The 23343-nt window shown below is 40.4% G+C and overlaps 3 protein-coding genes across 5 annotated transcripts; 2 read left to right on the forward strand and 1 right to left on the reverse strand.

Moving 5' to 3' along the window:
* Window positions 1-53: 53 nt before the first annotated feature.
* Window positions 54-14827, reverse strand: LOC115104966 (Friend leukemia integration 1 transcription factor-like). Of its 3 annotated transcripts, none has more exons than XM_029626424.2 (10): window positions 14710-14827; window positions 9182-9387; window positions 6199-6368; window positions 4617-4820; window positions 4427-4501; window positions 2618-2689; window positions 2335-2397; window positions 2154-2201; window positions 1740-1823; window positions 54-1155 (listed from the first exon to the last, which is right to left on the reverse strand). In XM_029626424.2, the coding sequence occupies exons 1-10, from the start codon at window positions 14725-14727 to the stop codon at window positions 632-634; spliced, it is 1464 nt and encodes a 487-aa protein (XP_029482284.1). In that variant the 5' UTR covers window positions 14728-14827; the 3' UTR covers window positions 54-631. The 3 variants fall into 3 exon arrangements, with proteins under 3 accessions (XP_029482284.1, XP_029482293.1, XP_029482301.1); XM_029626433.2 differs by lacking the exon at window positions 14710-14827 and adding an exon at window positions 14149-14242; XM_029626441.2 differs by lacking the exon at window positions 1740-1823.
* Window positions 14823-21309, forward strand: LOC115104979 (protein C-ets-2-like). Its single transcript, XM_029626455.2, has 8 exons — window positions 14823-17337; window positions 17585-17666; window positions 18566-18682; window positions 18856-18930; window positions 19075-19275; window positions 19546-19818; window positions 20079-20197; window positions 20338-21309. Exons 2-8 carry the CDS (start codon window positions 17585-17587, stop codon window positions 20557-20559), a joined length of 1089 nt encoding a protein of 362 aa, XP_029482315.2. The 5' UTR covers window positions 14823-17337; the 3' UTR covers window positions 20560-21309.
* A 193-nt stretch (window positions 21310-21502) lies between these two features.
* LOC115114718 (apoptosis-associated speck-like protein containing a CARD) lies at window positions 21503-23343 on the forward strand. The gene is made up of 3 exons (XM_029643194.2): window positions 21503-21882; window positions 22276-22344; window positions 22943-23343. Exons 1-3 carry the CDS (start codon window positions 21618-21620, stop codon window positions 23203-23205), a joined length of 597 nt encoding a protein of 198 aa, XP_029499054.1. The 5' UTR covers window positions 21503-21617; the 3' UTR covers window positions 23206-23343.

A 23343-nucleotide genomic window follows, 5' to 3' on the forward strand; every position in this document is an offset into this window, starting at 1 on the left:
TATTTTTGTCAGTTAAAATGATCAATGGTTTGGAGAAAAGAAAGGAGACCAACTCAAATATACAAGTTCCTTTTATTAGCATTACTACAGGGGTAAATGTTTTATTGCTACAATTGTATGACACATTCTGTACAATAATACTTTTACAAATGTTAGATCGATGAATATAGTAATTGCGATCAAGACCTCATAACAGTTTTAGCACTTCCCACACTCAATGACTTTCCCCTTAAAGACCTTCAATGACCTCAATGACATTTTTAAACAAAATACTTACCTAATTGAAAAACGTGGTTTTCAAACAACTGAATCACAGGCTATAATATGAACAAATTCTCAGCCTCCAAAGTTGAGAAATTCAAAAAGGCAGAACCTTCATGGCTATCCCTTGGTCTCTACTCGTCATCATTGCTTCTTCACATTGTTTACCCTCTTCCTTTTGCCTATCTTATGGTGCCTCTGCTTGAAGATGTGACGTGAGCGTTATTGTCCATTTTACATTCTGTACTAACAAGTCTCATAGCGTTACAATGTAACTTAGATGTTAAAGACCAGATACATTGTGGATGTTATCTTTATCAGTCTGTTTCAGGAAGCTCTGCCATCCAGTCTAGTGCAAGACACCCATACCTCAATAGTATGAGCTTAGGTGGGAGTGAGTCCCTGGGTGCCTTGGTATGGGAGACCCCGGATACATGGGGCTGGTTGTTGAGTTCCAGTAAGTTGTAGACGGCCCGAAAAAGTTCCCAGGGGACACGGGCATAGGGGCGGCATGCGTGTTCATGAAGTTAATTTTTGGCTGGTGGCTGTGGTAGGGCTGGGCATAAGATACCTCAGTCTGGTACTTCACAATGCCCCCTTCTCCGCCGTGGCTCTGGTGGGCCTGTGAGATGCCCTGGAAGTCAAACTTGTAGGCGTAGCGCTTGCCGTGCACCTTGGTCATGATGTTCTTGTCGTAATAGTAGCGCAGGGCGCGGCTCAGCTTGTCATAGTTCATGTTGGGTTTGCTCTTGCGCTCGCCCCAACGCTTGGCCACCTCGTCCGGGTCAGTCATCTTGAACTCGCCATTGTTGCCCTCCCAGGTGATGATGCTGGAGTTGTTGCTGTCCGACAGCAACTCCAGCAGGAACTGCCACAGCTGGATCTGTCCAGAGCCTTGGGAGAGAAACGGGACAGGGGGTGAGGGGAATGGATGCATCAAAGGGCTGGATTCTGTTAAAGCGAGCAAGATCTGTTTCTGAAATGCTTCTCTTAAGGGTAGGATTGTTTATAGATTAGTATAGTTTTATCCATACACACTTCATTTTTCTGTATTTGTATAGATTTGTAAGTTGTTTTTTTGCTTGAATATCCTTATCTACTATTGTGTATTGATTTCCATTTAAATTCTTTATGCGATGTGCACTGCACAGAACACCGTAAGAATTATCACTGTGAATCATTGTCATTTTTTATTTGTCAATGAATCCCTTAAGGGATAGGTTACCAACTGGCAATTTGACACAAATACAATTACATTTATTCACATACACCATTGATATCTCCTTCTCGTGGACTATTTTGCTATTGTCATATCAATCTATGTCCCATGGGTGTCTGTCTGAGAATATAACTTGCATAAGAGATACCACCAGGATTCTAAATACACTTTCAAGTTTGAACTACTTCAGCAAATGTGACCTTTTTCACTGTGTGTCATGGAGAGCGACAGAACGTGGGTGGACCAGGCAGAAACCTACCCACAGGCCTGTGAGCGCTGGGGTCAGGCAGCCTGTATGAACTGTGTTTGCCTGTTCGTTTCTTGGAGTGGAGGGCCTGGCCTTCTGTGAGGAGATACAGAATTAATTCTGTCAAACAGGGTCATTCTGGTTAACGGGAGACAATAATTAAAATGTTTCAGCCTAGTTTTGCTGAGGGCGAATGTATAATGCTATCGTCTAGGTGGACATTTTTGTCAATGTGCCATCCCAGACAGGGGAGGTATGAATTAATTGTTCTCTTTTTAAGGAATACCTCTGCCCTCTGTTCTCCTATTCAATCTATTTTGGAGTGTTACAGTTCATGACACCAAAGCAGACAGTGTAAAGGCCACATTTGTCACCACCTTTTTGGTTCACCAGTTTAACATGGTGCATTATGGGATATGCTCTCACCTGGGTTGGCTAGACGACTGCTGATGGGACCTAATGCTTGGTATGGGTCTGCAAGGAAATTAAGGGTTGGAAAGGTTAGATTGTTCTGTTAAGACATTGTTGGCTTGACTATGGTACAACGGTTATACCAGTATTACAACAAACTAGTGTCAGGAAACGAGAAAGCAGTACAGATGCACACCTTGTACAATTCTCGGCGGAGGCTCTGTGACTCTGGTGCTGTGTTGGTGCTCCATGGGAGAACCTAAATCATAAACATGATGTATTTATCAGTTTTCGCTATCATTATTATTCCATCTTGAACTACAAAATTCTTGACTTAATGAATTTATTCTGCCTCCACTGTGAAATACCGTATTAATAATTTCTAGAACTAATCTGATACAACTATTAGTATGAATCTGCCTTAGTGCTCACAAGAAATGTAAAGCACTGAGAATGAGATGTGACGTCGGTTATTGTACCTTTGGTTACTGCAGGCAGCATGGGGTTCGATGACCAGCTGTTCCTTCTGCCTATCTCCTCATAGCTGTTCTCTGCTCAAAAAGAACGGAGGGTGAGACGAGGCATCCACAGGAAGAAAGTTCAGACAGGTAGCAGGGTGAATCCATTTGAATTCCATCACTTTTTGACAGCATCCCTTTTGATTTAAACAAAACTTTCCATAATGTTTGTACATGGCAGAAGTAGTCAGAAGGTTACATTTTGGACTTGAATACCAAAACATTTAGGAGATAAAGGTGCTCAAAGTTGACCCATTTTGCATACCATACCATGAGACATCCATGTCTACATCACCGGATAGTATAAACAGTTGAATATGATATCAGTTAAAAGGTTTTTCAAATAAATTATGAGATTTTTAAATGAAAATGTACTTTTTGACCTTTTTTAACGTTAATTATCTAAAAACGTGTAAACTCTTTCTTCATATATGCATATGTTGTAGATTAGACCCTACTTTACATCATCTGAGGTTTTTGTGTTGTGCCCGCCATTGGTTGAGACACAGCATGCTCTTGAATACAGGGTGGGTGTCAATCATAGAAATAGAATGGACCTATATTTGAATATGAAACCAATCTGAGTTTCAGCGTTTATTGATTTGTTTCAGGTGAAATTACATTTTTATTTTCAAGAAAGTATAACATAGTTTGACAACCCTGTTTGTAAGCTTTTAAATGATAGCAATCTCAACTGTTTATCTGTTCCAGTGATGAAGACATAACTGTCTCGGTATGGTGGGGTTTGTAAAATAGGTCAACTTTGAGCACCTTTACCTCTTGAATGTTTTTCCATTTGGGTCCAAAAAGTAACTTAGTGAGAACTTCTACAATGGGCAAATATGTCTGGAATGTTTCATTCAAATCAAAAGTGATTGAATTCAAGTGTATTTACCCAGCAGCCATAGACGGAAAGATTTTTTTCCAAACACAATCATGGTATCAATAATTGCTTCTATTTCACCAGTTGCACGTCAGAGTACTTGGACAGACTAAGTTATAAGGATAATTTAGTTGTAATGTCAGCCTGCGGTACCTCAGAGGGCCTTCAACTTGACATAGTACATGAGAGGGTTCAACACTGACCTAGCCTGCAATGTAATTTCCCAGAGTAGCTCAAACTGCGCATGCAATGTTTCCAAAAATTCCTCCCATGTAGCAAGATACTCCCTGATCATCAAATGCACCACTGAGCATTCCCATAGAAAACAATGGGGTATCATCATCGATGGTTTCGTCCATATTTTTTTTACAGTCTATGGAAGGAAGCCCAAAAACTGAGACTTAAAAGAGTGATTTGAGGCAGCCAGAAGAAAACAGAGAGCTGAAGATGGTCCAGTATTCCTTGGGGTGAGTGTCCTTTTGTCCGGGCCACCTCTGTTGCCACTAGATTGTCAATTGTGTCCCAAAGTGGGACCCATACTCGCCCATTTCTCTGCCGGTGCAGCTGTTTCCTGTCTGAAACTGACTTGAGACGTGGACTCGTCAAATAGTTATCAACTCCGGGCAACGCTCCGCCAAAAGACTTTAATGCGCTCTAAACTATATAATCTGAAAAGGCAACTCAACACTTAATTATGAAGTATTTGATCTGCCTCAGAGGTTTGAATAAATTATTCCTGCCACAAAACCCCTCCATTTTAATCCCCTTCTCATTTTAAGGCTGTTTATCTCAATGCTCGCTAGCTCCAGGTTCTTTATGCATGCAGTTTAAGGATTTCACACTGTCACTGTGTTCTTGGTAATGAGTTGTGAAGTTAATTGTCTTACCTGATTTAACCTGTAGTCTGGGTTGTTGCTGTGTGTTGTTGGTTGGAGTTGTGGGGTAGGAGAAAGTAGGGCTGCCTAAAAAGAGATTCAAAGAAGGTTACAAAATGGATACATAGATCAATTATGTCCTCGTGGAGTATGAAAATAGTCATATGAAAAGTTTCTACGAGTCCCAGGCCGTAACCCTTACTCTGTCGGAGGTAATTGAGGTGGCCGAGCAGGATGTCAGTGTTGTAGGCGGACGTGAGGCGCATCATATCCTCCTTGGTCATCTTGCAGAGGGCCTTGCCCTCCAGTGTGTGGAAGTGCCTGATGTCCACCTCCTCCAGGCTGTACTCCTTGATGGCCCAGTCCAGCCACTGGCGCACATGGTCCTGGGTCCACACCTCAGGGTCTGGGACCAGGAGGAAGAGAGATTGGTAAGTCGTGGTAACAGGAGGTTGTTGTAACTCACACAGACCCATCATCTCATCAAGTTGAGAAGTTACTCTTTTGAGAAAAAAAAAAAAAAGTTCAATGTAAATGTTTTCTTCTCCTCAAATGAAACTTAAGGTGTTTTTAAATGTACAGTAAGAACCCAAAGATGACGTATGAACCTCATGAATACCCCAAAATATCAGTTTGTAGATGCCTAGCCTCTGTCTGTACCCTAGGGCAGGGGTTCCCAAACTGTTTTGCTTTGTGACCCACCAATTGAGTTGTCCTTTTTGAGTCGAGACCCACCATAAGGGTTGAGTGGTGGAAAAAAAACAGACACAGACCAAATAATAAGTAAAACATATCTTGGCAGCGGAGAGAAAATGTTGCAGTTTTATAGCTAATCTCCTACATTTCCTACAATTCTATGCATTTTGACATGGCTAATGCTGTGTTCTTATGCTCAAACATTACAAAATCAATGGGGGCTGATTGTCTAGCTTTTATTTAGTTTATTGTTAACATTCAAAGATTATAGGCTATTATTGAGAAATAAATAGGTCCTTTATGTTTTCTACATACTTTCTATTTGGTTTAAGTTTACATTGAAAGCGTTTTCATCCAGTGTCCCAGAGGTGGGTCCTGACCATCATCATCTTTTCTTTTTCTTGAGCGGATGGTCAAGGGGCTGGAACATAATTACAAATCATTTGTTGACTGCAAATTGACCTCAAGATGCCCAAATGGATATTTGATCAAAACATAATTTCAAACCTTGCTTACATTTTTGAATCTTATCTATTATGTGTGGGAATACTTTTAACAGATTTCCAAAATGTAAATCACTTGTAGCTGATTTGCTGGTGTTTTTATTAAAAAAAATGTATGTCCCAAAATAAAAAATACAATTATCAATGTTGTTTTTGTGTTAAGAATTTGGGGGGGATGGGGCCCTGCCCTAGGGTCTTCATTGTCCTTGTTTAACACAGCTGTGATGTAATATCCGTATTATCAAGGCCACTAGAATAGCTTGGCCTGTGTGACTCAGGCTAAGAATCAAACCTTGTAGTCTTGTCTATTAATAGTATAGATTTAACACACCTAATGTCTCATGTTTGGAATGTCATCTTAGGTGGAATCTCCCAACAATGACTCACTGGCTGGATTCCATTCCATAAATGTGCTCCCTTCCCAGTCCCTAAAATCTGCTCTTAATGGCTGACTCCCAAATGATGGAAGATCATTTAACAAGTGAAGGCAATATGATGGGAACACCATCCCAGCCTATTCTCTTCGCAGATCCTTGTGTGCCTTAGGATCTGGGCAACCCTCAGCTGAGTGTGTTGGCACCTCACCTGCGGGCACTATGACTCTCTTCTCCTCTGTGGTGCTGTTGGGCGTGGTGGCGGTCTGGGGGCTGGCGCGGGGCTCAGGGTATGAGGCCTGGTAGGCCAGCTGACCCCCTTCGTTGCTGCTCATGTGTCTGGAGCGTTTGGTCACACTGCAGTCCACAGGGGACTCACGACTGTTGAGAGAGAATGGGGAGATGAGTAATATTCTGGTATGATTCTGTGTGATCCTGTTGCAGTATTTATTATGGTGATGGTAAACTCTCTTGAATGTAAAAAAATATATAACAGTAAATAAGTGGGAATGTGGTATATATGACACTAAATAAGTGGGAATGTGGTATATATAACACTAAATAAGTGGAAATGTGGTATATATAACACTAAATAAGTGGGAATGTGGTATATATAACACTAAGTGGGAATGTGTTAAATATAACACTAAAGTGGGAATGTGGTATATATAACGCTAAATAAGTGGGAATGTGTTATATAACACTAAATAAGTGGAAATGTGGTATATATAACACTAAGTGGGAATGTGGTATATATAAGGCTAAATAAGTGGAAATGTGTTATATATAACACTAAATAAGTGGGAATGTGGTGTGTATATATAACACTAAATAAGTGGGAATGTGGTGTGTATATATAACACTAAATAAGTGGAAATGTGGTATATATAACACTAAATAAGTGGGAATGTGGTATATATAACACTAAATAAGTGGGAATGTGGTATATATAACACTAAATAAGTGGGAATGTGGTATATAAGGCTAAATAAGTGGAAATGTGGTATATATAACACTAAATAAGTGGGAATGTGGTATATATAACACTAAATAAGTGGAAATGTGGTATATATATCACTAAGTGGGAATGTGTTAAATATAACACTAAATAAGTGGGAATGTGGTGTGTACAGTGCCTTGCGAAAGTATTCGGCCCCCTTGAACTTTGCGACCTTTTGCCACATTTCAGGCTTCAAACATAAAGATATAAAACTGTATTTGTTTTGAAGAATCAACAACAAGTGGGACACAATCATGAAGTGGAACGACATTTATTGGATATTTCAAACTTTTTTAACAAATCAAAAACTGAAAAATTGGGCGTGCAAAATTATTCAGCCCCCTTAAGTTAATACTTTGTAGCGCCACCTTTTGCTGCGATTACAGCTGTAAGTCGCTTGGGGTATGTCTCTATCAGTTTTGCACATCGAGAGACTGACATTTTTTCCCATTCCTCCTTGCAAAACAGCTCGAGCTCAGTGAGGTTGGATGGAGAGCATTTGTGAACAGCAGTTTTCAGTTCTTTCCACAGATTCTAGATTGGATTCAGGTCTGGAATTTGACTTGGCCATTCTAACACCTGGATATGTTTATTTTTTAACCATTCCATTGTAGATTTTGCTTTATGTTTTGGATCATTGTCTTGTTGGAAGACAAATCTCCATCCCAGTCTCAGGTCTTTTGCAGACTCCATCAGGTTTTCTTCCAGAATGGTCCTGTATTTGGCTCCATCCATCTTCCCATCAATTTTAACCCTCTTCCCTGTCCCTGCTGAAGAAAAGCAGGCCCAAACCATGACGCTGCCACCACCATGTTTGACAGTGGGGATGGTGTGTTCAGGGTGATGAGCTGTGTTGCTTTTACGCCAAACATAACGTTTTGCATTGTTGCCAAAAGTTCAATTTTGTTTCATCTGACCAGAGCACCTTCTTCCACATGTTTGGTGTGTCTCCCAGGTGGCTTGTGGCAAACTTTAAACGACACTTTTTATGGATATCTTTAAGAAATGGCTTTCTTCTTGCCACTCTTCCATAAAGGCCAGATTTGTGCAATATAAGACTGATTGTTGTCCTATGGACAGAGTCTCCCACCTCAGCTGTAGATCTCTGCAGTTCATCCAGAGTGATCATGGGCCTCTTGGCTGCATCTCTGATCAGTCTTCTCCTTGTATGAGCTGAAAGTTTAGAGGGACGGCCAGGTCTTGGTAGATTTGCAGTGGTCTGATACTCCTTCCATTTCAATATTATCGCTTGCACAGTGCTCCTTGGGATGTTTAAAGCTTGGGAAATCTTTTTGTATCCAAATCCGGCTTTAAACTTCTTCACAACAGTATCTCGGACCTGCCTGGTCTGTTCCTTGTTCTTCATGATGCTCTCTGCGCTTTTAACGGACCTCTGAGACTATCACAGTGCAGGTGCATTTATACGGAGACTTGATTACACACAGGTGGATTGTATTTATCATCATTAGTCATTTAGGTCAACATTGGATCATTCAGAGATCCTCACTGAACTTCTGGAGAGAGTTTGCTGCACTGAAAGTAAAGGGGCTGAATAATTTTGCACGCCCAGTTTTTCAGTTTTTGATTTGTTAAACAAGTTTGAAATATCCAATAAATGTCGTTCCACTTCATGATTGTGTACCACTTGTTGTTGATTCTTCACAAAAAAATACCGTTTTATATCTTTATGTTTGAAGCCTGAAATGTGGCAAAAGGTCGCAAAGTCCAAGGGGGCCGAATACTTTCGCAAGGCACTGTATATATAACACTAAATAAGTGGAAATGTGGTATATATAACACTAAATAAGTGGGAATGTGGTATATATAACACTAAAGTGGGAATGTGTTAAATATAACACTAAAGTGGGAATGTGGTATATATAAGGCTAAATAAGTGGAAATGTGGTATATATAACACTAAATAAGTGGGAATGTGGTATATATAACACTAAATAAGTGGAAATGTGGTATATATAACACTAAATAAGTGGGAATGTGTTAAATATAACACTAAGTGGGAATGTGGTATATATAACGCTAAATAAGTGGGAATGTGTTATATATATATATAACACTAAATAAGTGGAAATGTGGTATATATAACACTAAATAAGTGGGAATGTGGTAAATAAAACACTAAATAAGTAGTATAACTTCTCTCAAAGACTGCTAATTGTGATGCACCCTCCCTCACCTGGTTCCGTTGATGTGCTCTCCTCTCTTCCCAGGGTTCTGTGCTCCCGGCCCGGCCCACTCCGGCTCGGTGGGTTCTTGGCTCTCTTCGGAGGCCTGGCTGAAGCTTCCCGGTGACGTCATCTCGCCCTTCATGTGCATGGTCGTGGCGGCAGGGAAGGGCGACTCGAAAATGGACTGGTCCTCGCTCACCACGGACAGTGCTTCCTGCCGGCATAGACAAACAGTGGAGTCAGCGGTTACGGTAAGTATGGGCCACAACCAGTCATGTGATGATGGTAGCCAGGAAACTGCTCACACCTCTGAGGTTTTTCCACACTACGTTGAATGGAACACGTATGATGAAATGTTATACCCTAATGAGTCTTGTTCTATTGATGAAGGATTTATTAATTCACGTTTCTAACTTTGTCATATTCCAGATGTCTTTGGAATATGTGATTGGTGGCATGGAAAATAGAGGATTGTGGCATGAAGTTTATAAATCACTGTCATTATTGATCAATTTAGCTGTATCATAATGTTTGATTGCAGTTACTTGCGGAACACTGGCATCGACGTTTGGAGAAATGAGAGCTTCCGTGATCTTTGTCACAGTTTTAATTCGTTGGGATTGGGGTGATGGTGGGGGGGGGGGGGGGCTTGGTGGAGTCAGATCAAGATTTGAGACGCTTTCTTTGTGCTGCTTCCTGTGTTTAACGCTGACAATGGCCCCCAAACTACAAACCATTCTTCAAGATGGCACTGTGTGTGTGTGTGCGTGTGTGTGTGTGTGTGTGTGTGTGTGTGTTTGTCTGCGAGGGAGTGTTGTGTCTATACAGTGGGTAAGGATAGGCCTTGTTTTTGAGTCTTTGTGCGGGTAAGTATATATGTGTAGGTCTAAGTGCGTGTGTGTTTAGAGGACTTCACTATTGTCTTTGTGGCTCGTACGTCAGTGCCGGGCTTTTTCGGTGGCCCACAGGAAATCTGGCCCCCATGTGCAGAGAAACCTTTTGGCACAGGCCAAGGGAAAGGAAACAGAGGGGGGCCACTGTGTAAAGATGTGGCTCATTTTTAAACTGGAAAACAACCTAGGGTTGATGAAGGTAGGGGAGGATTGGGTACGACGGACATCAAGAACACACAACCTTGATTGAAGTTCAAAGTGCCACACTTCCATTGTGTTACCTGAGCATTGTAAAGTGTTTCATGCATTGTACACATTTAGTGGCATTTCCTTCGTTAGACTAACAGTGACAGGACTGTTAGCTATAGCAACATTTAAGCTTAATTGAATGACATTAATATATCAAACTGACATACTATTTCAGTACTCATACTGAAATGTTAGTACATGTGATGTTTGTTTTCAGTGGTAGAGGAACAACACATCACAGGTCCACCACACTTTCCTCCCTGACCGTTACCCTCTCTCTCTCCTTTCTTTGTCTCTTTCCTCTCGCTTCTCTCTTTCTTCTCCCTGTCTGTCTCCCTCCTCCTCTCATGTTGTGCAGAGGTCCTGACAGCAGAAGTGAAACTAAGGGCTGAGCTGAGAAGAGGTTGAGGCTGAGGCTGAGCAGCAATGATTCATGGAAAGTGTCATGAGCACCGTTCTCATATTGTAATGTTATGCATTGGAGTGATCAATTGTTGAACTTCTTATCTTTCATTAGGTTCATTCATTGTTTCAATGGCGTGTTTGTGCATTCAAAGCCCCAAGCTCATACACCTGCTCTCGCCCCCCCCCCACCCCCCACCCCCTCTCCCTCTATAGCTTGCAAACTGACACAAATATACCGAATGTGGCCTGACCGCCAATGCCACAACTGACTTCCTGTTCAATGAGTTTCGTAGAAGCTAGGCCCTGTTGCTGAGGGACACAAAATAGTTTTGAAAACAATTTTGTCTGCACACACATTTTAAAGTTCTGTCAGTTCTGCTGTCAAAGTGAAATTCTTTTTTTGGTTCATTATATTTGTGCATTATCACACTTAGGCCATTTTTATCTATTGAAAGGTTTTTACCGAATGTACTAGGCCCACCTAAGGTTAATACTAGATACTGCCATAAAACGGGCTGTTGAACAAAATACAAAAGCCAACAGAACCATACACAGGCAGAACATGTAGGACTGTAAGTTAGAAGTCTGTTGTCTCAGGTTCAGCTGCTTAAATGGTTGATGGTTAGCAGCACATCAGATAATCATCTTATGAATCATCCGCATAGGGTGGTGCTCACACAGTTCACCAATAGTGACACATCCTTGTACCACAACCATACTACCAACTGTTGTGAAACATCCTTACATTCACAACAGAACTCTAGCTTAATAACCTCTATTGGAACTCAAACACAGTGCAAAAGCAAACAAATATTTACTTGTCCAACACCTGCTTCCCACCTAATCTCTCTTACAGTTCCTAGATACAGTTGAAGTCGGAAGTTTACAAAACTAGTTTTCCATCCACTCCACAAATGTATTGTTAACAAACTATAGTTTTGGCAAGTTGGTTAGGACACAAGTAATTTTCCCAACAATTGTTTACAGACACAGTGAATTATAAGTGAAATAATTCCAGTGGGTCAGAAGGTTACATACACCAAGTTGACTGTGCCTTTAAACAGCTTGGAAAATTCCAGAAAATGTCATGGCTATAGAAGCTTCTGATCAATTGGAGGTGTACATGTGGATGTGTTTCAAGGCCTAACTTCAAACTCAGTGCCTCTTTGCTTGACATCATGGGGAAATCAAAAGAAATCAGCCAAGAACTCAGGAAACCAATGGTAGACCTCCACAAGTCTGGTTCATCCTTGGGAGCAATTTCCAAACATCTGAAGGTTCATCACATTCATCTGTACAAACAATAGCACGCAAGTATAAACACCATTGGCCAACGTAGCCGTCATACCGCTCTGGAAGGAGACGCTTTCTGTCTCCTAGAGATTAAGTGTCAGGAATTGTGAAAAACTGAGTTTAAATGTATTTGGCTAAGGTATATGTAAACTTCCGACTTCAACTGTATATCTTTGATTCACAAGGGATACTGATTACTAGTCTAAATCAAAGGCTTGTAGACTGCAATGCATAACTATGGTTAGATTAACTTTTGTTCCATATCATTGCTGAAGTTGATTTATGTTGTGAATGTATTTTAGCTTTGATCTGTGCTTATGGTGCCTTTCCACAGAGGCCTTGCATTGCAAAGAGTTCGTCTACCAAGGTGAATGTTCATTGCCAAACAAGAAAATATTGACTCCGCTAAATATTCAATCGTCTATGATTTTAAAAAGTCAATGGATAAAAAAGTGTACATCTAAAATAAAGTTCATTTTGCTATTGTTCATCACAATTTAAATGAATAAATAACTGCCCATTGAAACCAGAGCCATATATCAAGAAACTGTTTGTTTTGCTTATTGTATGCAGTTGATCACTAATTCACTACGGTGATCCATGTAACATGTGACCAACTCTGTTCTCAATATGGTGTAGAAGCCAAGAAAGCAGAAGTAGAGGTTGAATCGAGATGATTTTGCAAAGGCCTGCAGCAGCTGCTCCTTCAACATGCAAAAACATGTGGTTTTCACAACTTTTGATATGGCGACATCATAGCTTCTGTTACATGGCTTTTAGACAGTAGAAACATAAAAGCATGTACTGTAGCTGCCAATAATAAAGGATACACATGGAGTATGAGCACGGTCGTCTTAGTTATATTCAGAGTTAATGTATTCACATCTAAAACATTGCAGTGCCTCGACACATCCAGTGACTAGATTCTGTTTTGTAAAGACTCTGTTGCCTTTTTCGTGTGGATGGAGCGGAAATGTGTGCGGAAAGTCTGAGGTTTGAGACAGGAAGCCTGCAGAGCTCAGATAACGACACCTGACAAGCGCTCCTGTTTGCAGTTCAGGCCTCTATATTCTTTAAATAACTTTGTGACAAAAACAACTGACTTTATCTGGATGTTTTAGAAAATATCCATGTTTCAGTAGATGGGCCATCATATTTAAGTTTTAAAAGTGTGTGTGTACGTGCGTGCTCCTAAATTAGCTTTCTATGTCACTGTAATAACATCCATTTCCAGTAACCAGAAGTAGCCTATTTATTCCCTCCCTCAGATTATCTGAATCGTAGCCTAAGTATGTTAGTCCTATATGTTGTAATAGCTATAGGGTATGAAGAAAAGTAATAATCATTTCGTTGTACGTTTCTGGAAGTGATTTGATTTCAGTGGACGAGAAACAGGATGGACACCTGCAATGCGTGAAAGTAGGCTAAAGTTGTTGATCCAAAACGTATACATTTTAATCAAGTTTAATAACATTTTAATGTAAATGGCTTATTCCAATGTCTTAGCTACTTCAACATATCATCAACATGGAACCAATTTCAAAACCTGTTAAATCGTTTATTTCGTTTCGTTATTAGCCTCTAAATTGATGTGTTTCGTTCTGCAAATAGGCTGAATTGTTCGTGAGGTTTATAACCTTGGCAGAATTTCCATTCGTTGTGTTAGTGCCTTTTTTCTCAAAGTTGAAGGTCCTTGTTGCTTTACAGGACACGCTATTTAATCGGGCGCTACATATTTTGTCGAACTATTCGTTAACTGTTTGGTTAAATTCACTCTTATGTGAAAATAATAATCGGTATTGCTATAACAAGGAATACCTCAATACCTTATATTTGTCATTGATGTTGTTCGGTTGTCTTGGTCAGGGTTTTTGCCCCACCTTCATGACAAAAATGGGGTTCAGAACCATGAGATAAGTCAATATTTTATTCATTCCAAATCTAGTAGCCTAGTTATTCTCATCAATTTCGATAAGCTTGAGATTGTCTCTACATTACCCCCATTTTAATAATTCGATTAAAGAAGAGTCATTTCTTGAAGTCCTTTAGTTAATTGGATAAAATAATCCTAACAGTTATTCATATGTTGTGGTAATTATGATTTAATGTCGAAAGAAATGTAAAATATGAAATACCAGTCATCTCATGGATTTCGATCCTCCAACTCTATGGAAAGTAGCCTTCTACTCCAAATACGTTCCATGGCGCCAAGACACCTGCCACGAGCGCGCTCCAATAAACTTGTACTGATCAAGATTGCTTGTATGCTGTGTAATGTGCCTCAAAGGTGTCGTCTTTATCATCAATTGGAACAGGTACATCACTTCTTTTTAAATCACCTTGAACTTTCTTTAAACTAGCATATGTGCTTTTAACCCAGGAACGTCTGCATTAAACTTGATTAGACGAAACAATTAAAATAGCGAGTTTTGCGCGCCCCTTTTTACGCGTGCAGTGCTGGACACCATTTCGTTTTTATCGGTGTGTAAAGATGTAGTGGTTACTTGTGTTATTAAAGAGCCGACATACAACCACGAACGGGAAGGAAGAGGAACTTTTGTACAAGAAGGAAAGAGTGGGGACCTCGCATCACCGCTTTGCCTCTCTCACTCAGCAAACAGAGACGTGCTAAACAACTCAGTGGGTGGCTGCGTATCGTTTTCACAAGCGACATAAAAACCAGTTCAATCGCCTACCTTTATCGTACAGTCCATTGTAGCAGTCACTCAGTCGTTGATTCTCATTTAGTCATTTAAACACGTTATAACTAGTCTGGATAGCCTGACTGAATCGCATCAACCCATACACAAGCGCATTTACCCTTTGGCGCAAACCATTGCAGCAACAATTCTTGCTTAGTCCATAACCGGATGGCAGCTTTTTTCTCTCTCTCTCACTCTAAATTGGGAAGTGAAGTCACTCTAACAACGCATTAGGGCTGGGTCCCTACTGGTGAAACGAAGTCCTTTTTAATTTCTTAGAACATTGCACACACAAACCTGCTGATTAGCCTACAAATCAACGATGACAATCTTCCTAATCTGACTGTGCCTAAAAGTTGATGAGGCTGATGATTGGACATAGAGCAATAAAGGTGCAGATATGGTTGGGCTTCTATAGGCTTTGCTCCGAGTGTTGTTATCATTCAGCAATGTTTTGAGAAATATGATGCATTTTGAGGTGCACAAACACATTACATAATGTGTGTTCCAAGCAACATGTAATTTACAAATGAATGTAGGCCTATTTCTAATTTGTTATTGGGCATTGTTGAGATGAATACATTCGCTTGTCATTCAAAAGCCTGTTGCAACTTTCTAAACTTAAACTTGAATAGCCTCACCATAATAACCATAGTGGTAATGAACATTGTATACCCTTCCTGTAGTTTTTTCTAAATATGACTCCGGAAATTGCAACTGATGTCAAAAAAAATCTCTGACCGCAAACTTGCACACTGATAAAAAGAACCTCATCACAAAGTAGGTTGCAAAGTAAGACCGTGTTCCCCTTAGCAAACGAATCATCAAACGTTCTCTGACAAATAAACATCTATCATCGATGTAGGAAAGGGCATATTTTAAGACCTTTACTTTCTTAGTCTGCAAGTCGGCCTATAGATGGTGACTATAGATATGGCTATAATATGATAGACCCAATGCACTTCCGTGAGGTTGAATGTAAAAGGTGACTTTAAACAAATTCATAAAACATTGCTTTATTATTTAATAGTGTGCAAAGTTAGACAATAGAAGATGTGAGTTTCTGTATTTCATTAGAAAAGATGTGTCTTTTAATTATCAATTTCCATGGGTTTATCATGAAAGCTACCACACATTGCTTATGTCTCAATCTGGCTTTAACGCATGCATGGAGTAACCTACTTTAGTTTGTCTATCACCATAATATGTTCAGAAAATCGAAACTTTCTTTGGCCTTTTATGTCAAAATAAATTCAACTAAATAAATATCCCAGCTGAGATGATCCCAAGCCCTTTACAAGGCACAGCATTAATTAGCATACTAGTATGCCTAGATTTAGTATGCATTTTCTGTCTTATACATTTAAATGTTTCCTCATTTGTGGAAGGAAATAACGAAATATATTTGAACTGTCCCTTCAGTCCACTGAACAATGTTTAGGCCCATTTTTACGTATTAAGATAATCTATGAGACATTTTGATTAAGGTTATAGCATTGTTCAGCTTTGTAATATTCTGGAGTTTTTCATTGTGTCATTCAGTTGGTAAACCAGTTGACTTGATGATGGACTCTTCATCATTAGGCCGGCCAGGAGGTTGTGTAACTCGAAACCCCTTGTGTCCTTGTTTGGAGACGGGGGGTCCCAATCACGACTCGTGTGTCTCCCACACCGTGCACGACTTGGCAGCTCACTTTTCCAGATGTATTTTTTCTCTGCTGGGGAAAATTGCAGTGTTTGTTTATACAAGGCGCTTGTGTGGGCCTTATCTGCTCAGGCCACTCACACCGTGATTTCAGAGCTTCAGCATGTCGTTTACGGGCTATTGTTCTGTCGAATGGCTTCTAAAGATATGCTCATGGCCTCCCACCTCATTATAAGCAACTTGCCATTTCTGATTTTTAAAACACCCTATCTGTCCTCCGCCCTGGCTGGCATGGGTTTATGCTTAGTCGATGTTGCCAAGCATAGAAAAAGGTAATGATTTCCATTGTTTTTTTAATGAACAAGTCAATAGCCAATTGATAGGCATACAGGCGTTTTGGTGTAGCCTATTAGGTCGCTATTGACCTAATTGGGGGAAAACATTTTCTCAGTACATTTGCTAGTTTTATATTGGCCTAATTTAAATAAAATAATTTGTAGATCAAGTTGTATTCCTATAAAATATATATATGAATATACTAATAAACTCTCCATACATTATATGATCATGAATGGGTTGTCAATTTATCATGGGAGTAAGATAGCCAATTGGGCATGCAATGTTAATTAGATTTTGGGCGCTCAATTGACCATTTTATGATACATTTTTGTGAATGGGTGTGTGTCTGGCTGCCAAATCTGTGTTCGTGAGTCGTGGCTGACGTCACGGCCAGTTAAACAGCAGTTTTTTGGGACCGGGGAGTCACGAAGCAAGAGGACACATTCCTTTGCACCGGGGAGCAGGCACGCCCCTCAAAGCTCCGCTGCTTTATAACGGGACTGGGCCGGGCAGAGGGAGACAACACAACTGTAACTCTGAACTCCAAGTGGAAGCAACTGTTCCCGTCAAATACGTACTGGGATACCATCCTGAAATCCAACGAGAGAAACATAGACACCAGAGACTCTAAAATAAAGGTAGGATTTTGCGTCCTGCGAATTTAAGTTTATGTATGCAGCCTGCAAGAACACTTAAAATTATTAAGAATGCAATATATATTTACATTTTCAGAGACCATTTTAAAGAAATCCGATTATACATACATGCAATATATATATATATATATATATATATATATATGTTATACAAAGATGTAAAATTGTATGAAAAAGATGTTCCACAATAAAATGGGCATGACATATGTATTCCACTTTTTCCACACAGATGGATATGTACCAAGCTGGATATTATATGGAAGATTTCAGGACACAGGAAGTCCCTGCAGGTTTGGACTTTGCATCATATGGTATGTCATGTTCTCGTTGGATCACTTATTGATAAACACTGATCAATGCATCAGTTCAGATTGAACTACACCCCAAACCAAATAACTGCCACCAACGCCACTAGAATTATGATTAATCATCAACTTTATTAGTTATCATTGTACACTCTGAAAATAACTTTCAGAGTGTCCACATGTTTCTATGATAAGATTTTGAGCTATGTTTCCTGTAGCTCTGTGTAGTAGTTGAAGGACAACGGAAATGTTTTTTTTTGCATAGTTAGTATCTCATCAGTCCTGTCAGAAACTCAAAGTGAGACCTTGACATCTGCTTCTTCTACCCAACCGAGGGCTGTGTCAGGAAAAGGGGTGCTGGGGTGTGTGTCCATGCACTGTTTGTAGGAATGTCAGTCTGACTGAGGGAGGTAGAGCGAGACGGGGTGGTCGGGTTAAAGACCCTCCCGCTCTCTTTCCCTAATCCTTTCCTCCAGACTTCCTTCTCCAACAGATTTAGAGCCCCTCTCCTCCCCCTTCATCACTACTCTGTCACGCTCCCTCCACTGGCGTTTCCTCCTCTTTCCCTCTGTTTCCCCTTCTCCCTCCATTCAACTAAAATGGGTATGGTTGAGATTTTGTTCTGGGTGGCTCAGAATAGTTGTTAAATAGATCTTTTGATGTGTTATTGTTACTATTATTAAACGTAAATAAGAATAACGAGTAATAGTAGTAGACCATAACATTATTATTGCTTCAAGAATTGCAGTTAGACAGTTTTTAGAGATAAGCTTGTAACCCTTTCATATCAATATAACTTATTACATTCTAAACCAATTCTATTTCTATTCCATTTTGAGTTCTGTTTAGATCTTTATGCCTTTTGACTCATCCCGATCCTTCTCTTCTATCTCTGTGACCTCCAGACTACAGTGATGAAGACCTGTCTTTTCTATTAGACAGTAAAGGACCAGGGCAGCAGCAGCAGTATCCAGAGAGTTATGGAGAGCTGCAGAAGAATCCATGTCCGTACGACAACAAAGGTACGCATATGAAGACTCTTCTAGAGGCTGTTTAACAACCACTTTATTTGACCACTCTGATAAGCATTCTGGGGGGAAAAAATCACGAGATAGGCCTGTCAGTGACCATTGACTAACTTCCAATGTTGCTCACGTGTTTTATTGTTGGCGTCTTTCATTCTTTTTTTTCCCAGTAACCTCCAGTGACTCTGTCCTGTTCAACCTGGATTCATACCCAGAGTTTAACTGTTGGGCATCATACCCAAGTGGTGAGTGTCAGTCCCCTGTTCTCGAATCCATATGTTTCTATCATTTTGAGAATGGTTCTATTATCAACACCTGTTGTAGTATTAGAAATGAATGAATATTGATCATGATTGTTCATTCCTTTTTCTCTCTTTATCCATTACTAGATGGGCTGACTTTGGACCAGTCTCAAGCGGGGTTCCAGGATTCCACCCAGACGTACCACAGCCTTGTGCCCCTGTGTTCTCCAGCTCAGAGTGGACAGTTCAGCCCGGGCATGGAGGATGCCAGCACCAGCAACTCCTTCCTCCCTGGAAAAGGAACGAGCCACAGCGGGTCCCCCAGCACTGTCAGCCTGGACCACCTCAGTAAGAAAGACCACACATTTGAGACATAATGCAAAAAAAATGAAATTAACCAATGCATGACCATTAGGCATATTTGTGTTTAGAAACATATTGGCAGTTGTTGTTTTTTTGTAGGCTGTGTAATGTCTAATTCAAATCATTTTTCAAGCTGTCTGTTATTACCAGCTCTTCTTTGTTTATTTAACTTGTAAGAATAACCACACAGAAAAAATCTATAGGCTATGATTACATGGATAATATATGCAATGTCTAACTCCTCCTCTTCCATAGGTGAAGCTGAACAAAGCTACACCCGTCACTCAGGTGAACAACTGTACGACTCAGAAGCACAGAAGACGTCACCCTCCTTCTGGCCAGACTACCCCTCTCCCAGCTACAGCGCATCCCTGCTGCCCCCTCACCACCCTCCATCTTGTTCCTCAACCCCTGGACCACAGCAGCCTTCAGAGCAATACTGCCCCTGTGTGGCCAAACGCAAAAGTACACACTCTCAAAGACACGAGAGGGAAAGAGGACAAGTGATGGGAATGTCAGTTTATCCAGGTGAGACTAGTCTCTTATCATGACTTATCATTACTACTGTTATACAAGTGTGTGTGTGTGTGGGTAGTGTGTGTGGGTAGTGTGTGAGCCTGATTGTGGGTTTGCTCGAGAATGTGCTTTTTTCATTACTGTGTCTTTTAAATTGAAACAAATTCATAGTATATCTTAAGAGTAGCAGGCAAAAACAACTTTTGTTTGCAGTCTAGGGCTAAAGATAACACAAATCTGATTTTTTTCATATGCATTTTCTCTCTATTCAGGATCAGGGCCCATCCAATTGTGGCAGTTCTTACTGGAGCTGCTTCTAGACTCCGCCTGCTGTACCTTCATCTGCTGGACAGGAGACGGTTGGGAGTTCAAGATGTCCGACCCAGCAGAGGTGAGTTTCTCTACTGATTGTGAGAGATTTTAACCACTCGCACGAGGAGTTGGAAACCAGCATAGGATTGAGCAATGGGAATATGCTATCATGTGTTTGTGGTTATTTTTTAACAATCACCCCCTTTGTGTTTCATCCAGGTGGCCAAGCGCTGGGGCCAGTGTAAGAACAAGCCCAAGATGAACTACGAGAAGCTGAGCCGTGGCCTGCGCTACTACTACCACAAGAACATCATCCACAAAACGACGGGCAAGCGCTACGTCTACCGCTTCGTCTTGGACGTGCAGGGGATGCTGGGAAAGACGGCACAGGAGGTCCTGGCCAGCCTGAACATTTTACCCACGGGGACAGAGTCCTCCTAGCAAGGCCAGGGGGCACCAGTATCATCACCAGTGTCCAGCGAAGCATGGGCGTCGCAGTAGAGGGAGTGTACCAGCAACACTGGTTCTCATTGGTGCTATTGTCTCTTGATAGTGTTATGGCTACATCACTAGAAATATGCTATGTAGAACAAGCATGCCTCTTTGACATGTAGAAAAGGAATAACATTGGCTCTATTCATGGGATTTTTATCTGCAACATTAGACAATGTTCGGTGTAACACTTTTATTACCAAGTGATACAGTAGTAGCCATAGCTGTGGGAAGTAGGCGTGTTGAGGTTGCTGCAGCACTACTAAAAATTATGTAGTAGCCTTCAATTTGATTAGGTTTTAGTGTATGACTTACCTCCTATTAACAACAGCAGAATAAGAGCTCAATGAAACGGTAAGCCCAGCTGTCTCCAATACTGATGTTCTTTATGGTAATGACATGGTTAGTGATGAACAATCCTCCTCCATCCTCAAGTACTTCTTGCCCCCTCTAAAATAATGGGTGCATGACACCCCTGCTTAGCACCCATGCTGTTGAACAATGTTTGACATTAACTTTGACTGTGAGGATCTGTCTATTTTTATACTCCTACATATCTACCTCTTTTATTGCTGACAAAATAAAGCTAAGAGGGACAATGCTTGTTCTGTTGAATATAATGTGTGATTTACATGATTTAGGGAACACTGTTGTTTGTAAAATGATTGTAAATAAACTGTACATAACTTGAAAATACTATTTACATTTTCTGTATTATTTCGAAAGGTATAAAACTAAAATGAGCAGGCAAAAATATATACAAATAATATAATAGATTCGTTAAGATAAATTCGATATGACATTTTTGTAAAAATGGAATGGATTAGGCTATTTTGTTTCTGCTGGAGTCTGCTGATGGACCTCCCCTCGGCCTATGACGTGTGACGGTGCGAATTGTACAGTATCTTGAAGATAAGTCAGCAGTCGGTAGCCTATTAGACAACAGAATAGAAGGCACGGAGCCGAATGTTACAAAACCTTGTTTAAATTACAGTTTGGCATAAAAAATGTCGAAAACCGTTGGCGATATATTAATTGGAGTCCTGGATGACTTGGGAGAGACTGAATTGAAGAAGTTCAGACGTAAACTCTGTGACCGCAAGCAGGAGCCAAAAGTTCGCAGGGGCATTGTTGAGAAAGCGGACCCAGTGGACTTGGTAGACATTCTGACCCGTACCTTCACTGAAGATGGGGCTGTGAATGTGGCTATAGAGGTCTTGGCTGCAATTAACTGCCAAGATGTCGCAAAGGAACTGATGGAATTCAAGAAATGTAAGTCGAATAAAGTAGGAGGCACGTCCATTGGACATTTAAAAATATTTAATTTCATATATTTGAAAGGTTTAAAAACACTTCAGTTAACCCAAAAGTAGTCTAGAACAAAACTTTATTTGATCTAGGGCCTAAATAAATTACATTGAAATGTCCATAACGTAGGGAAGGAAAACTAAAAGGAAGTTGAGTTTTACTTTCACTTATGCGAGCATTCTCTTTTGCTCTTCTGACCAGAATGATAGCATACAGTAGTATATATTAATTTTCAACTAAAGGTAGGCCTAATACATTCTGCAATAAACACATTTAGATTGCTTGCTGATTTATCTTTAGGCCTACTATTCAATATTTTTATTCGATTGGTGGCGTCTCATGAAGTCTATTTTACAGCTCCGGGATCTTGCGTAACATCTGGTGATAGAATGGAAAGTGCAACTGGACCAACGAAGATGAACCAAGGTAAGCCCTAACCAGGTGTTATATAGCCTAATGTCTCAAATAGGATGACGTTATTAAAATGTACACTACCGTTCAAAAGTTTGGGGTCACTTAGAAATGGGCCTCTGTACTCCGATGTATTCCATTACAAATCAGCAGTTTCAAGCTACAATAATCAGTTACAACATTAACAATGTCTACACTGTATTTATGATCAATTTGTTATTTTAATGGACAAGAAATTAGCTTTCCTTTCATAAACAAGGACATTTCTAAGTGACCCCAAACTTTTGAACAGTAGCATATGTTTACTGTAATTAGTGATGGTTTATGGGGAAACATTCAATACCCAAAGTATTTATCTTGATGAACAATCACAAAAGTCCTTCCTTTTAATTTCTTCTCCAACATTCTGCAGGTGCTACTGCTGCCCTCTAGAATCTTCAACAGCATTTTTTCACTCCCCATAGCCTATTTAAACCTGTATGAATTAGAAAAAGTGCCTCACGCCTATCCTCGAATTTTCACACCCTACACGCACGCACACACACACATACACACACACGCAACATTAACATCACTGCCAAAAGTCCCAAGCCATGTCCTGTCTCTACCTCAGATAAACACTTTGTGGACCATCACCGGACGGCCCTGATCGACAGAGTGAGCCAGGTGGAACCCCTATTGGATAGACTCCTGGAGAGGGGAATCATCACCCAAAACACCTACAGTGACGTGAAGGCTAACAGAACCACCCAGAGCAGGATGAGGGAGCTCTACGATGGCCCTCTGAAAGCATGTGGGCCTAAAGGCAAAGATATATTCTTAGATATCCTGATGGAGCTGGAGTCATTCCTAATCAGTGACCTGAAGGGGGAATAATGGAGATAGGGGCCATTCACATTTTTTTAAAGGCAAGCGACAAAAATGTGATGATAATAATGCCCTCTGTTTTACAGTACATTCTTAAATTGGAAAAATGAATTGTCTCCAAAGTTTTCAATAAATGAATACATTTTA

The sequence above is a fragment of the Oncorhynchus nerka genome, linkage group LG3 (assembly GCF_034236695.1).
Source record: "Oncorhynchus nerka isolate Pitt River linkage group LG3, Oner_Uvic_2.0, whole genome shotgun sequence".
Taxonomy (NCBI): domain Eukaryota; kingdom Metazoa; phylum Chordata; class Actinopteri; order Salmoniformes; family Salmonidae; genus Oncorhynchus; species Oncorhynchus nerka.